Raw genomic sequence first — 15,276 nt, 5'->3', positions numbered from 1 at the left:
CCAAGAATGGTTTCCTTTTCATTTCATTTGTAGGAGACATGAGCTAACAATAGTCAAGTGGGATTTATTCAAAAAATTCCAGGCTCCATGCTTACGTATGTCACTGGATCAATACAAGAAAAAGTTTAAATAAAGGCTTTTTTTTTTTTTTTTTTTAGTTTCTATCTTCAACCACTTCTCCCTTGGGGGGTCTCAACTTTCCCCATAGTTTCACCTTTCACTTAATGTAACTGACTCCCAAATTAATATTTTAGCCTTTACCTCTGAGCTCCAACACATTTCTACTTGATCCAAAGAGATCTCCATCACAGAGCTTCAAATTCTACATATCCAAAACCATCATCCCTTCACATATATTTCCTAATTTATCCCTCTTTGAAGTCTTTACCCTTACAGGGTACATCCCTCTCAGTCCCTGAGAACTATTCACTTTTCCAACTACTGTTGTCACTGCCTCTATTCAAGCCTTAACCGCTGCCTTCGTTCAAGTTTTCATTAGCACTAGAATAGACAATTTCAAACCTTACTGGCCACCTCTATTTAATCTCTACCTCCTCTAGTTTTATTATTACTGCAAAAGGAATCTTTCTAAAAGATTGGCATTATCTTTTACTTTCCTGGTCAATTTTTTAAAGGTTTTGTATGCTTATAGAATAAATGCCAAACTCCTTCCTTTAGCATCCAGGACTGTCAGTGTTTTGGTCCCCTTGGCAGTACTATCCTTCACATGGCCTACACTCTGGCCCAAGAAGTTAGCTCCCACTCACCTGATTTCTATGTCTCACAGTCTTCTGTCTCTAAGCCTCTTATGATGCCAAGCTTCTTAACAGCTTCACTCCAATGCCAACAAGACCATTTCCTTTCCTATTTCTTCACTCTTCAAAGCCCAGTTCAAAAGATGCTGCAATATTTGCCAGGAAGACTTCCCAATACCTTCACTCTCCCCAGAGCATTAATCTTAACCCTCTGGTCCACTCCTACCTGCCACCAACAGCACCTTAAGCACATTCCCTTGTATTACAATTATTTATTTATTTATTTTTATTGATTGATTTTTTTGAGAAAGGGTCTTACTCTGGCGCCCAGGCTGGAGTGCAGCGACATGATCACAGCTCACTGTAACCTCAACACCTGTGGGCTCAGGTGATCCTCCCACCTCAGTCTTCTGAGTAGCTGGGACTATAGGGATGCACCACTATGCCTAGCTAACTTTTGTATTTTTTGTAGAGACGGAGTTTTCCCATGTTGCCCAGGCTGATCTCCAGCTCCTGGGCTCAAATGATCTGCCCACCTCAGCCTCTCAAGTGTTGAGATTACAGGCACAAGCCACTGTGCCCAGCCACAATTATTTACATTTACAGTTTACCTCCTGTACTAAATTCATTATAGACAAGTTCCATGTTTTGTTGTTCTATTCCTCCACTTGAAAACAGTGTGGGAAAAATGTCCTTAAAGGTTTGCAGCATTACTTTATATACTTTAATTAGAGATTAAAACTGGAACAATGACACAAAACATATGGCCTAAGTATAATTATCTCTGGTGTACATATTATTTTTCTCTAATAAGGAACAATAAACTCCCCATAATACCATTAAGAATCATTTTTAAACTAAGTCAAATCCCCCCAACCAAAACTGAGATTAAAGTATCTTTTGGATTAGAAGAGAAGTTAATGACTACGGCTTTTTCTATCCAAACATCTGGCTCCAATAGTCAAGAAATGAATTCAGGAATTAATCTCTATTCATCAAGAAATAAGTATAATTAACACACATAGACAAAGCCACACGGATGCTTTCAACACTGTTTACAGAATTCCAAATTTTGTGATAATTCAGGTTTATGTTATTTCATTTTTGTGTCAAAATTTAGTTTCTCCCTTCAAAGGAGGCAACAGTCTTGCACCCCCAGCTGCCTTGGCCTTCTTACTTGAGCCTTTAGCATCCAGCTCTCAGTAGTTCAGATTTACAATCACCCTCAAAACTTGCAGTGCCTAATAGATCAAAGAAACTTTATAAGTAATTAGGGACCTTTCCTTTTGGGTTAGTGTCATTATAACAACTTAACTGCTCTACTGATTTTTCTGGAGACGAAAAAGGAAAAGTCTATGCCTTATTAGGAAAGTGTTGGTGGCACCAATGATTAAAAACTCAAAAATTAGATGCATAGTTCTATAGTAAGTTTGTAATTCTTAGTCCAGAAAAAGATATCAGATTACTCTGTTGAAATACCAAGAGGTTAGCCAAAATGGGGATATCTAGCTAATTTAATTCTGCTTATTAATCCGTAATTAACAAACTTTGAATGAGAACAATAAAATTAAAATAGGACAACAATGATAGTCATTTCAAAGTCATTTGATGTTAAGGAAAACACATTTTAAATGTTGATGGGTAATATCATTACATGATATAACGAATACATCAGAAAATCACCTGTATTTTATGGTATATTCTGTATTTTAGTTTTTAAGAAAATCTTGTTTACCCATCTATGAAGGCATTGAGGGGAAGAGCATCACCATCCCTATCTAAAATAAACACCTCACACAAAAACTAACTCAAAATGGATCACAGACCTGAACGTAAGCACTGAAATATAAGTGAAATTTTTATGGCATGGGATTAGGCAATGGCTTCGTCACTATAATATGAAAAGCAGAAGCAAATTTTGTATTTTTTGTTGAGTTGAGGTTTCGCCATGCTGCCAAGGCTGGTCTCAAATTCCTGAGCTCAAGTGATCCACCCACCTCGGCCTCCCAAAGTGCTGGGATTACAGGAGTGAGCCACGATGCCTGGCCAAAATGTCCTGATTTTTAATACTGGGCCTCTACCATGCTGGTGGGCCAGATTAAGCTCAGAGGCCATCTAATTGTGATCTCCAATTTTCTTCATTTGTGAACATGTGCTTCCAACTAGCCTTTCCAAGTCTGGAGACTCTGAATGCATTTTCCCCATGAGAATAAAATAAGTAGCAATTTGGTTCCAGACTCATTATACAGGAAAACTACAGCACTAAACTACTAGCACTATTATCACCTAAAACAGTGATCCCCAGCCTTTTTGGCACCAGGAACTGGTTTTGTGGAAGACAATTTTTCCAGGGACCAGGTGGGGGATGGTTCAGGATGATTCAAGGGCATCATATTTATTGTGCACTTTATTTCTATTTTTACATTGTAATATATAATTAAATAATTATACAACTCACCATAATGTAGAATCAGTGGGAGCCCTGAACTTGTTTTCCTGCAACTAGATGGTCCCATCTCGGGGTGATGGGAGACAGTGACAAATCATCAGGCATCAGATTCTCATAAGGAGTGAACAACCCAGATCCCTCGTATGCACAGTTCACAATAGGATTTGCACTTCTATGAGAATCTACTGTCACCACTGATGTGACAGGAGGTGGAGCTCAGGCAGTAATGGAAGTGATGGGGAGTAGCTGTAAATATAGATAAAGCTTTACTTGCTCACCCACCCACCGCTCATCTCCTACTGTAATGCCCAGCTAACACACAACAGACAGCTACTGGTCTGTGGCCCAAGGGTTGGGGACCCCTGACCTAGACTAAACAATTAACAATGTTTGTATTAAAAACAACTTATTCCAAGTTTCCATTTTAGACTCTAGAACATCTGAAATGGTGAATCCACAGGTAGTAAATGGGAAGGAGGTAACAGAAAAATTGAAGGAAGTGGAAGCAGCACTGGGAGGGCACTGGTGAAGGGTCTCGGGAAAGAATTCAAATCTTCAGACTTGCGCAGTGGCTCACACCTGTAATCCCAACACTTTGGGAGGCTGAAGCAGGAGGATCACTTGAGCCCAGGAGTTCAAGACCAGCCCGGGAACATGGTAAAATCTCATCTCTACCAGAAAAAATATCTATATATACAACAAATTAGCCAGGTGTGGTGGCACACACATGTACTCCCAGCAACTTGGGAAGCCAAGGTGGCAAGACCGATTGAGCCCGGGAGGAGGAGGTTACAGGGAGCCAAGATAGTGCCACTGTACTCCAGTCGGGTTACAGACAAAGACCCTGTCAAAAAAGAAAGGAAGGAAGGAAGGGAGGGAGGGAGGGAGGCAGGGAGGGAGGGAGGGAGGGAGGAAGGAAAAATCTTCTATGGTGGATAGTGGCATTGGCTTTTAGAATTTCTCTGAAGGTCTGTGTCATCTATAGGCAACAAATTGACAGGAGAAAGAAAAAAGAAAAAAAAATGGATATAGCATTTCAGCTGCTGCACACTGTCTCAGCAGTAGCAGTAGCTGAAATTCCTGTAGTTCTTCCAAGAGGCCAGTGATCTCAGGAAGAATTCTGTCAATTACTCGTAAGTCATTCATCACAAATTGAGAATGTCAAATAATTAGCCTTAAAAGAAAAATCTATGAAGCCAAAGGTAAATCCATCTGCCTACTAGAAGATTAAAGTAAGATTTATGTTCTAAAGGTACATGTATTACTAAAGTAACAATAAGTTGACTTTTGCTATTAACTGAAATTTACCCATGGCTACTTCTATGAACTCTGAATTTTCTACTCATAAATAAATATTCTACCTTGAGATTATCTGTAGCAAACATTTAAGCTCAGAAAAGAAATACTACCTAGTATTTCTGGTTACCTTTGCTAACATTCAGTTAATATATAGCTAAAGAAATGCAAGTGATTTGAACCTTATCCTAAAAGTAAATGTGATTTTTAAAATAAAATTTGGAAATTTTTGGAAGTCAGTTATTGAAAATATTTCACAATATGACTTTATCAAATAGTTCTGAGGAATAGTCCTCAAGTTTTTTGGCAACCTGAAGATCAGCTGATACACGCTCAGGTAAACATTAAAACTGCTTACTGTTCCTATGTAAAATCTAACTAAGAAAATTAATCTGTTACACAGAAAAAAATCATATGTAATCTAACTTCTAACAGGAAGGACCACTGGATTGATTTTATGGCCACTCCTTTCTATTAACATAAAAAATTAAGATGCTACTCTAAATAGTGTGGTTTACCAAATTTCAGATTCTTAGTGTGTCTGTTCCCCTCCATTAGTATAGAAATCAAACATACAACTGAATTTGGAAGGGGTGTTAATATTATGAAGAGTTATTGGAGGTTTTTAAGTAAGGAGATACTCAATGTCTTTTCATACTATGATTTACTAAACTAGACAGCCAATTCCATTCTATATAAGAAATGCTTCAAACATCTCACAATTATTTTTTGAAAATATTTAGCTTATAACTGCCTTTATAGAGAATCTGCCTTTATAGAGATTTTGCTTGGTACATCAGGTACCAAGCAAAGCAAGACAAAAAAGTGTAAAAAATAAGAGATTACAGATTTTGAACTCAACCAAAGTCAGTCTCAACCACCATATTAGATTTTTTCTAAAACAAAACTTTAAGGCATTTTTGTATTGTATAATTTGCAAAAATGAAATTGTCAATTGTAAAACATACCTTGCTGAGCTAAAGTAGATCTAAGCATCCCAGTCTTTGACCAAATTTTTATTTGCCCATCTTCTCCAACTATACAGGGAAAAAAAATTTAATCAGTATTTTTACCTATAGAAAATAAATTTAAACATTAAATTTGCATATAAAAATTAACAGTATCTATACTACTGCATATTCTTTTTTTTTCTAGGCTTCCTCAAATCATGGAGTATTACTGCATATTTAAAATTCAGAACATCACATACCGGGGCCTATCATGGGGAGGTGGGAGGGGGGCGGGATGGCATTGGGAGTTATACCTGATGTAAATGACAAGTTGATGGGTGCTGACGAGTTGATGGGTGCAGCACACCAACATGGCACAAGTATACATATGTAACAAACCTGCACGTTATGCACATGTACCCTAGAACTTAAAGTATAATAATAATAATAAATAAAGTAATTAATTAATTAATTAATTTTAAAAATTCAGATACAGTTTAATTAAATGGCAGAGTACTTTATAACTGTATCATTTAATAGAAATTACTTTGAAATGATTTTATCAAAGTAGCTTAACTTTCATGACTAAAATTTTTATTTCCTTCAATCTTAGAAGACTTATAAGTATATTACGCAAATAATGTTTCCTTTGTCACTGCAATCTCCATCTTAGAATTCCAAGAAAAGTGTTTCCAGTGTAATAAGCAGAGCTGCAGCCAAATTCCAGTGAGCTGGGGACTGAATGAAGTGAGGTAATAGACTACTCTTTTGAACAGCTTGGCTGAAAAAGGGAGAAAGAAAATAGTTGCAGGTAGAGAGTTGTTTGTTAAGAGAGGGATTTCTATTTCTTCTTAATTTTTAAGATGGGTGACATCTGAACATATTTACATGCTGATAAAGAAACCATTGGAAAAGATGTTAAAGATACAAGTAAGAGAAGGGCCAGTTCACTGAGGAAAGTCCTAGAGAAGGCCCAGAGTATAGGCATGGTGGTTTTAAAATACATCCTCAAGTTCTTTGTTATTCTTCCCTTCAAGTGGCACAGTTTAATTTCCCTCTCTTCCAGTGTGGGCTGTACTTGGTGACTTGCTAAGTTAACAGAATATAACTAAAACAGAGTATAATGTCTGAGGATGCACTACAAAAGATATAGTAGCTTCTACCTGGCTCTCTTTTGGATCACTGGGAGACACCAGCTGTCATGTTGTAAAAACACTTAAGCAGCCCTATGGAAATGCCTGTGTGGCAAGGAATTAATTAAGGTCTCCTTCCAAAGCTAGAGAAGAACTAAGGCCTCCTGCCAACAACCACGTGAGTAAGACATCTTGGAAGTGGATCCTCCAGCCCCAGACAAGCCTTCATATGACTGCCGCCCCATCCAACAATTTGACCAGAACCTCATGAGAGGCTCTGAGTGAGACAGAACCACCCACCTAAACTGTTCCCTGACCCACGGAAACTATCAGGTACTATATGCTTATTATTTTAAGTCACTAATGATTAATTTGTTATAAGCAATATGTAACTAATGTAATAGGTGAAGTTGAGAATCCTTAGAGTAGGGCAGGAGACGGGAAAGAGACAGAATGGGGATAACGGTCAGTTAAATGAGAATATTTGGAATTTTCAAATTTTAAAGAATTACAACTTTTATTTATCCCATATTTGACCATTCCAAAAGCCTTCTTTGACAGAACAGTCTCCAAAGGTCACATAAGAAAATGATTAATATAACATTCTGAATTATAACATTTATATAGCAGTGTAGAACAATACTATGCCAATTATTTGCTATCAGACAATGCTATTAGACATTATTGCTAAATGAAAATATTCTGTTTCTTTGGAAATTTTTTTTTAAAATATTCATTTCAAATGTCATTTTAACAGACAACTTACCTGTAACTAATGCTGTTCCTTCATAATTCCATCTTCCTGCAAGTACTGCTCCACAGTGAGCTTCTATACTTTTTTCCACTCTTCCTAATTTGGAAATCAGATGAAATTTACCTAAAAGAAATTACATGTGAAAAATCTATTTTATTTATTCAATCAACAAAGCACCTACTACTAGACTAAGTAACAGGCACTAGAGGCATAAAGGCAAATATTAACAATATAATTATTCTTAATCTCACACATAAATCTGTTGGAAAATAGGCACAAAAACAAAACTATTTAAATATTTTAAAATAAATTGAAAATGTATATGCTTACTTGGTTCAAAATAATTATATATGTTCAAAATAGGGAAAAATTCAAATTCATAAACCTTTTGATTTAGTTAACATAATTTAAATACCTATGGTCTGGGTATATGTCTATGCTTCAGAAACAATGTGCCAATAAATATGCCACACCTATGGATGAGAAAGTGTTTTAAATTACCAGCTGTATATTACTAGACTTAATGATCATTCAGAAACCAAATGATCCTTTCTTGGCTTCTTGTATCACTTATTCTTTGCACTGTTGACTTGTCTCTCTGACATCTCTTACATAATTAGCTTATGTCCTTTAAAGTTACAGTGTTTTTACTTTTTGCCAATATATGTACAAACTTCTGCAACTAAGTGGCTTGCTTTTGTCTACCTGTTGCCTGATACAGTATAAAATTATATAAGGCAAGTATTTTATCCATTTTACTATTTTGGTTCCTCTCCTTTATACCTTTTCCAGCTTTTTTATAGTCTATTTAAAAAAAAAAAAAAAAGTCAAGACTGCAAAACTGTGCTTAAATACAAGACTTTCTTGACATTTCTCTTGACCTTCCCTTGGCCACATCACAGCAGAGTTTTATGTCTCTCTGATTTATCATAGCACTGTATACATATGTCTATTATGTTACTTGTTTCAAGGTTTTATATTCACAGTTCTTAGCTCTGTCCATTGAAAGGGCCTTGAAGCAAATACACCCCATTGGAATGAGCACAGCTAGCACTGTTATCTTGTTTTTTTAAATACCATTAACCACCAGAAAAAGAACAGGTCTCTGTGGAAAATGGCTGATTTGGGGGCTGGGACTAAGAAAGTACAAGATAAGCCTGGAACATCTTGTGCCAGCAAGGAAGTGCTCAAAAAATGATGAGGACACATATAAAATTAAAAAAAAAAAAAAAAATCACTGTGGCTGGCCTGATGGGGCTCTCACTGGCCAAATCTGGGGCACTTTTAACATCAAAATCTAAAAATGATAATAATATATTTATGAAATAAAATGAGAATCCACAAGTGTAATCTGAACCCCCCCCCCCCAAAAACAAAAAACAAATAAATATATGGGCATGGGACAGGAACCTCTTCCTTGGAGTAGAATACCAACTAATCAATATGGAAGGAATTATGGAGTTGGAAAAATTACCATTTGGCAAACCATCTTAGTAATAAATGATTCAGCCAAGAGTCATCAATAGATGTTAAGAGAGTGGGAGGAAGTTTGATGAGGAAGAGAATATTTTTACATAGTCTCAAAGTATCCTTTCACAAATTATTAAGAGGAATAAATAGTAACTTTACAGAATTAACTTAATGAACATGAACTTTTTAACTTATAATTAAGGTTAACATCACCAATAATGGGTCAAACCAACATCATTAATCTCCTAATCTGATGCCCCAAGTATTCCTGCTAAGGACATATAAATTGAATCTAATCATGAGGAAACATCAGACAAAAACAAATTGAAGAACTATAAAATAACAGGCATATATTCTTCAACACTGTCAAGATCATAAAAGACTGAAAAGTTGTTCCAGATTAAACGAAGCTAAAGAGACACAACAAAAGCAATATGTTATCCCGTACCAGCAAAAATAAATTTCTATGGAAAATTAGAACGATTGTTAAAATTTAAATATAAACTATAGATTAGATAATAGTATTGCATCAATGTTAAATGTCCTGATTTGTATCAACAAATTGTGGCAATGTAACAGAAACTTCTTATTCTTAGGAAATGCATTGAAGTATTTATGGTTAAAAGTACATGTCTGCAAATTGCTCTCACATCTTTCAGGAAAAGGGTGTATGTTGAGGGGGAGGGAGGTTTGTATAAAAAGAAACAGAGCCAATACTTTGTCCCAATGTATAAGGGACAAAATGTTAAACTAGTTAATCTGGATAAAGGACCTGCAGGAATTGTTTGTACGATTCTTAAAACTTTTCTGTAAATGCAAAATTAAATCAAAATTGTTTAAGTCAAACGCTCCCTTTATCATCTGAGGTAAATTAAATTCTAGCTGTGGTTCAGGGTCAATCTTCTAAGCGCCAGGCACTCTGCAAAGTGATTTTACACATGTATCTCATTTAATCAAGTTTCTGAAAAACAAAGTTTTAAAAAACTACCACAAGTCTCTCGGTAAATGAGGTGTAATCTGATATTATTGTTTGTCCTAACATCCTTTCCATCTTCAGGTTACAAAAGCCCTCTTCTCTTCTCTTTCCCTTTGCATGTGGATGGTCTGAGGCTGGATATGCTCAATCAGTGTCCCATTGTCTTTTTTTTTTTTTTTTTTTTTTTTTGAGATAGAGTCTCGCTGTCACCCAGGATGGAGTGCAATGGCAAAATCTCGGCTCACTGCAACCTCTGCCTTCCAGGTTCAAGCAATTCTCCTACCTCAGCCTCCAGAGTAGCTGGGACTATAGGCATGTGCCACTATGCCTGCCTAAAATTTTTTTGTATTTCAGTACAGACAGGGTTTTATCATGTTGCTCAGGCTGGTCTCGAACCCCTGACCTCAAATGATGCACCCGCCTCAGCCTCCCAAAGTCCATTTCTCTTGACTAAACTGATTGACTCAGTGATGGGCATATGACCCAAGCTCATTTAGGGTCCCTCTGCAAGCTGCCTGTACAAGATACTGAGGAAGAAGCAGTCTTATGAAGTATGATGAGCCTTGGGCTACTGGCCACCGTCATACTCACCACCATGTTCACCATGTGCAAAGAGCCTACCCAAGAGATGGTGAGAACAGGGACCTGATGCAACTAGTTCTTGATCTACCCCTACAGCTAGGTGAACCAAAATACTCCATTTGTGCTTAAGTTAGCCAAGTAAGTTTCTGTTACTTTCAATGAATGTACTCCTAATTGAAACAGCAGGTAAAGTATAACACAGATGAAAACAGTTCATGTACTTCTAAGAAAACAAATATAAAAACATACCCTTAAAAAGTGAAAAAAAAATCATACTTCCTATTCACCAATAAGAAAGCTGCAGTCAAATTATAAAACTCTTCAACTCTGTAACTGAAAATTAACATGTACTGAAAAATAAAGTATATATTTTAACAGATACTTTACTAAATGAATATGTGTATCTTTTCAGTGTGGTTATATTAAGTTAAATTTGAAGAATTTAGAAACTAAAACTATGAGAAAAGCTTAACTCAACTCATAAGAGTACTAAAAAAGTAAAGCCAGCTGGGCATGGTGGCTCATACCTGTAATCCCAGCACTTTGGGAGGCCAAGGCAGGAGGAATGCTTGAGGCCAGGAGTACAAGACTAGCCTGGGCAACAAGATGAGACCCTGTCTCTACAAAAAAAAAGTTTTAATTAACCAGATGTAATAGTGTGTGCCTGTAGTCCCAGCTACTCATGAGGCTGAGGCAGGAAGATTGTGTTAGCCCAGGAGTTTGAAGCTACAGTGAGCTATGATTACACCACTGCACTCTGGCCTGGGCAACAGGGTGAGACCCCGGTCTCTAAAAATATATATATATAATAATGCCAAAGGCCCATATTCGATCCTGGTATATGCCAGTTAAATTAACTTTCTTCCATGACAATAATTTCATAGCCCATACACAAACCAAGTGACTATTCAGAAAAGAAATAAATGTGTGGATAAAAATACGCAGATCCACAAATACCAGTTTTGTAAAACAACTCAAAGCATAAATCATCCTATTAAGTCTTTTAAATACAATAGTGAGTACATAATGTTTATTTAAAACTTACCATCAGAACTTGTGAGGACAAAGCTTTCTGCCTGAGTTTGTTTCTTTACACCCAAACTTTTAGGAAACCAGTGAAAATCGATAGGGTAAATATCATCAGGAAGCTTTACTATTTGAGTTGTTTCACTGGTTAACAAGTTCCACTTCACTATCTGGTGATCATCGCTACATGAATACAGCTCTTCAGCAGTAGTCCAGCCCACACAGCTTACTAATTCTTGATGTGTCACCATGTTAAGGAGACATAAAACATAACAAAAGTCTTAAATCTTAATTCACAGATGCAGATTATAAGGTGTAAGTAAAGTATAATTCACAGATGCATATTTTAAGATGTAAGTAAAATAGGGTCAAATGTTTTCAAGCTTCTAAATGTATTCTCCATTTTATGACTAGTATTTTTTTCTATATAAAAGAAAATAAGCATCTATTAAAACAGTTGTAAGAATGGAAAGCAAGAAAGAAATCCAGATGCCAAAAGGAGGGGGAGAAAAGATCTGACCACATGAAAATTTAAAACTTGTGTTACACAATATTCCATAAACAAAGCCAAAAGGTACACAAAAGAAACCTAGTAGATCAAAAGGTATCAAAGAATCTACACTGAACTGTTGGGGGATAGGTAGGGAGCAAAGGGAACTATACTTTTATCTTTATATATATCTGTATCATTTAAGTTATTAAAATAAGCATGTATTCTTTTGCTAAGGAAAAAATAATCAAGTGTCAAAAGAAGACTGAAATCTAACAGTAGACTATCCTTTTAAATCACATATTATCATAACAATTTACCTAGGAAAGAACCTATGGTTTAACAGCTGAAACTAAAATCTCACCAAACTTTTTTTAAATTTTTCATTTTATTTCTTCATTTATTTTTAATTGACAATAGCAAACTTTCCTACATTAAAATTAGGAAATAATTCAATTATAATTTACCTCACTTAAAAGATGCATAGTGCTGGATGAGATATGATCCCTAAAATTTTTACTTTATTTAACCCATTTTTTTAGCTCTAACTTATCAGAAGAATTTCTACGTAAGTTGAGATGCTCAAGTAGCCCTCACTTCCTCCATCAGGACAGGGTACTTACCCTAGCAGAATTGCGTACCCACAAGGCATTTCAGTTTGTTATTTACAAAGGATGTTTTCTCTTGCTACATCTGGATTTCTATATTGCCAGATTATTCCTGGTTGAGTTGTTTGTTCTTACTGTTATGATATAATCCTTTTATTTCCTTCATTTCTCACCAATACTTTTACTGTCTTATCTGAGCAATAATATGATAAAGGAAACAGAGACAATGTGCCTAATTATTCTAGTATGTTCCAAGATTTTTTAATACTTCAAAATATGATAGATTAAGCAGAAACCAAAAAAATAAAGAGAGATTATAGAAAGATCTTAAGAGTCTGCACAAAAAGGTAATAAAGAGACACAAGAATACTCAAAACTCGAAACACAAGCTAAACAAAAGGACACTAGATCATTCCTGAAAAAACTGTTGTATTATCACTGCTGTCGCCTAAAGAATGTTAGGTGAAACTAAAATGGGAGTAGCTTAGGTAAAACCTAGAAAGGAAGAAAACTCACACAAACAAATATGCACACATCGCAAACCAAAAATCATTAGCTTATCCTTATATAAATTGCTGTAAGTACATGCTAGATGTCCATGGCATTATCTTCAAACTAATAGGTCAACTAAAACTATGGGAGAAATGAGAAGACTGCCGGATCAAGAAAGTCTAAAAACATTGTTATTTCTTGGTCTGAAAGCAGACAGTAGATATGGTCAAAATCTATAAAATTGTGTATGGCATGAACTCTTGAAAGCACACTTTTTTGAAAAGACAGTAAAAATGACTTAAGTAGGAATAAAAATAATTACGTCTTCACTTAATAGTTAAATAAGCAGACAAGATAATATAAATGAAAACACCTACCAATTTAAAATGTCTGACCAAATGTTTAAATCAGTGTTTTCCTAGTTCTGATGAATGACCAGATTTTTCTTTATTTTGAATCCATTGCAGATAGATATTTTGTAAGATATAATAAAAATGAAATATTAGAAAATTTGGACATTATAACAATGTCAAATTACTACAAAAATTTCTCAGCCCTTACTTTCAATTTCTTTATCTATTCTTTCACAGACTTGCAATGAAGTCTACAAAGGATGCTTTGAGTAGAATTAGTCTCAGTGTCTAAGAATGATGATACTTGGGTCCTGTCATAATTCCTTGACACATAACTGGGGACTCTTGCTGAAAAATATAGGGTCATGTGTTTGAGAAAATATTACTAACTGCCACCTTCTCATGTGAAATAATGAGGATCTGACTGCTCAGATTTCCCCAACTTATCCTTTACCTTATCATGAATGTAAAGAAATAGAGTATGGCGGAATGAATACATGATAGATCACACTAGCAAAGAAACTATTTGGTTTTACAAAAGCTTCATTTTGGCCAGGCATGGTGGCTCATGCCTGTATTCCCAGCACTTTGGGAGGCCGGGGCGGGTGGATCACCTCAGGTTGAGAGTTCGAGACCAGCCTGGCCAACATGGTGAAACACCATCTCTACTAATAATACAAAAATTAGCCAGGCATGTTGGCGGGTGCCTGTAGTTTGAGCTGCTCATGAGGCTGAGGCAGAAAAATCACTTGAACCCAGGAGGTAGAGGTTGCAGTGAGCCAAGATTGCACCACTGTAGCTTCTTTTTAAGACCCTATTAAAGTAAACAAAAACTGGTTTTTAAGTATTTAAGTATAGTACTTAAGCAAAATAAGAAAAATGTCAATAAGAATTTGAAAGTAAGATTTATAGCAAATGGTTCACTTTGGAGAATTACCTAAAACACATGATCTTAAATATTTTAAAACAATTTAGATAAACAGCTACTAAAGGAATGAAAAAAACATCTATTCTTCAACTAGAATATAAAATAGAGAAACTTTTAACAATACTATAATTAAGAAAATCCATAAGATTTACAACCATTAAAAGGATATGCTTTGGTTCTTTTAAAAGAGTTATCTTCAGTCTCATGACTCCACTTCCAGCAAAAATTTAAGATGCCACTTGATTGTATTTACTGCAAAAATAAAAGGAGAGAAAATATAAAGTCAGCATTAAAAACAAATGTATATGTACACACACAAAAAGAAAAGAAAACATCATTGCACCCCAAGGAGCACCTTCAGTCCTTCTGACATCAAGTACATGGAAAGAAAAAGAAAACTAGTTGGTGTGCCAATCCTACCAAGGGATGATGGAGAGCCTTGGGCTGAACCCCAGGAGTCCTCTAAACCTGCCCGAGACAGTCCTACGCAGAACACCACTAGGTAAATCTGGTCAGGTAAAGAATTTCCATGTCCTGTGACCAAATCAAAAAATTCCACAAACTGGGGACTCTTCAATTGCAAATCAATTTTGGTCTTGTCTACTGGATATAAATATCCAAGGTCTGACTGGCTCAGCTACAATTCTAGAATCCATGTGGAAAAATATAACATCATAAATCTAGTGGCCCAATCTGGGGTTGACATTCTGCAGTGGGGCAGATGCACTGCCCAACAGTTACGGTTACTACAGTGACAATGTGAAAAATAGGTGACTTATTTAAGGAAGAGGTAATAAACTGCTTATAAAAGTTATGTAAAAATCACAGTGTAATTGCCAAATAAAAACTTAGGAAAAGAAGAATAACATTCCCCAAATAGCCATATCATCAGAAGACACAAATCATTGCTATGAATATAGTTGTCGTACACAAAGAAAAGCTAGAAATCAAGAAAATGCTAAATTGTCTGAGTGTGATTTACATTTACAGAATTCTTTCTGAGTAGCATCACTA

At 35.7% G+C, this 15,276-nt stretch overlaps 1 protein-coding gene across 1 annotated transcript in view; it reads right to left on the bottom strand.

Annotated features, from left to right (window-relative positions):
- The window catches only part of IFT80 (intraflagellar transport 80), a 142,469-nt gene that overhangs the window by 111,193 nt on the left and 16,000 nt on the right, over nucleotides 1-15,276 (bottom strand). The window contains 4 exon segments of the mRNA XM_073023483.1: nucleotides 5,469-5,537; nucleotides 7,350-7,460; nucleotides 11,411-11,633; nucleotides 14,433-14,514. Of these exon segments, the coding sequence (XP_072879584.1) occupies nucleotides 5,469-5,537; nucleotides 7,350-7,460; nucleotides 11,411-11,633; nucleotides 14,433-14,468 (439 nt within the window). The 5' untranslated portion in view covers nucleotides 14,469-14,514.

This window comes from Chlorocebus sabaeus, chromosome 15 (assembly GCF_047675955.1).
Source record: "Chlorocebus sabaeus isolate Y175 chromosome 15, mChlSab1.0.hap1, whole genome shotgun sequence".
Classification (NCBI taxonomy): Eukaryota; Metazoa; Chordata; class Mammalia; order Primates; family Cercopithecidae; genus Chlorocebus; species Chlorocebus sabaeus.
The sequence above is the reverse complement of the archived record's forward strand: the minus strand, read 5'-3'. Positions and strand labels throughout refer to the sequence as shown.